The 1,768-nt window shown below is 39.6% G+C and overlaps 1 protein-coding gene across 1 annotated transcript in view; it reads left to right on the plus strand.

Annotated features, from left to right (window-relative positions):
- The window catches only part of MEPE (matrix extracellular phosphoglycoprotein), a 19,743-nt gene extending 18,276 nt beyond the window's left edge, over positions 1-1,467 (plus strand). Inside the window, exon 4 of the mRNA XM_006867750.1 lies at positions 88-1,467. Within this exon, the coding sequence (XP_006867812.1) occupies positions 88-1,467 (1,380 nt within the window). The remainder of the gene's footprint in view (positions 1-87) is intronic.
- The last annotated feature ends 301 nt before the right edge of the window (positions 1,468-1,768 follow it).

A 1,768-nucleotide genomic window follows, 5' to 3' on the forward strand; every position in this document is an offset into this window, starting at 1 on the left:
TTTAAAAAAATATTGACTAAGAATTGTTAGGTTTTAAATTTTTTAGCATAAAATAATCCTTTCATTTGAAAATTATACTCTTAGCAGGAAGAAAACAACAAAGATGACACTGCTTTTCACCATCTGGGCAAGAGAAGAAAACAAGAGCCACCTCCTAAAAAAAACATTGCCCAGGAGAGGGAGAAAGCATTGTCTCTTCATAAAGCCAGTGACAATAACCAAACTAGAAAATCCCAAAATCTCTTTGTTAATAGACAAATATGGCATGAAGACCATAGCAGCAAAGAGAATATCCACAATGACCTAAAGATGTCCATTTATCCTGAGCCCAGTGGACATAATTGGGCTGAGAATGAAGATGATGCTATCAATGAATTACATGACCAAGAAGAATATGGTGTAGCTCTCATGAGACATAATAGGCAACACTTAATGGGGCCAGTGACTGTGAATGAACTCTTGAGGGGAAAAGGTAAACAGGAAAAACCTAGGAATGTTCTAAGCAAAATCCTCAGAGGTGCAAACTATGCTGAAGTCTCCCAAAAAGATAAGAAGAATCATCAAAGAGATGACCAAGCCCAGAATATTCCAGTCAAAAGCAAAAGCACCCATCACATCAAGCACAACAGTGACTACCTAAAACCACACCCAAAAGTCAACATAATCCCCAGTGATTTTGAAGGCAGTGGTAACACAGATCTCCAAGAGAGGGGAGACAATGGTATCTCCCCTTTCAGTGGGGATGGCCAGCCTTTTGGAGACATTCCTAGTAAAGGAAAAGCTACTGGTCCTAACCTAGAAAGTATAAATATTCAAACAGGGTTTTCAGACACAAGTGAATCAGAGACTACTAATCCTGACACAAGAGGGCCAGGTTTTAATGACATCCCAGAGAAAGAAGAGAATAGTGAAAATGCCATTGGAACCAGAGATGCAACAGAGAGAGATGAAAATGCTTCTGATGTGAGAATCATGGAGGGCAGTAATGACATCATAGGCAGCACCAATTTTAAGGAACTCCCTGGAAAACAAGGCAATAGGGTGGATTCTGAGAGTCAAAATGCTCATCAAGGGAAAGTAGAGTTTCATTACCCTATTGCACCTACCGAAAAGAAAAGAAAAGAACATTCTAATAGGAATCAAGCAACTGTAAGTGACAAACAGAGATATTCTGGTAATGGGAAAAGTCAGCAGATGTTTATTTCTTCTCCTGGTCTTGATAATGAAATAGGTTCCCACAATGGCCCCACTAGTGAGGAAAATATAGTAGCACACAACAACAACAGAAAAAATCATTATATAGGACACAGGCCAAATAATACTATCCGGAAGGAGGGTATGTCACAAAGGCAAGGCTCCTGGGATTACAGAAGACCCCATTCCAGTAGGAGTCCTGGCCCCCCTAGAAAGGGTGAAAGCAGTGAGTCATCTGAGAGTAACAGCTCCAGTGACAGTGATGGTGACTAGTGCAGTAAGAACGCCTGGCAGGAGAGCAGTTCGAATACCTGCTCATCTGTGAACTGACCGTATTTGAGAATGAACTGAAAGCAGATAATGTGAAGACAGGAGAAAGCAGTGAGTTGATAAATCAAGAAACTTGACCTCCTCGGGAGACTTTTTGCTGTTTGAATGGTCAACGTATATAATGGTCAAATCTATAACTAATATACTTTCTTTTTTTAAGCCAGAAAACTCACTAAGGCGATATGTAATAAACAGATTTAAATAGGTATAATTTTTAAGTAGTTTGCAAATGCCACAAATGCCT

Source organism: Chrysochloris asiatica, unplaced genomic scaffold, assembly GCF_000296735.1.
Source record: "Chrysochloris asiatica unplaced genomic scaffold, ChrAsi1.0 scaffold00109, whole genome shotgun sequence".
Lineage (NCBI taxonomy): Eukaryota > Metazoa > Chordata > Mammalia > Afrosoricida > Chrysochloridae > Chrysochloris > Chrysochloris asiatica.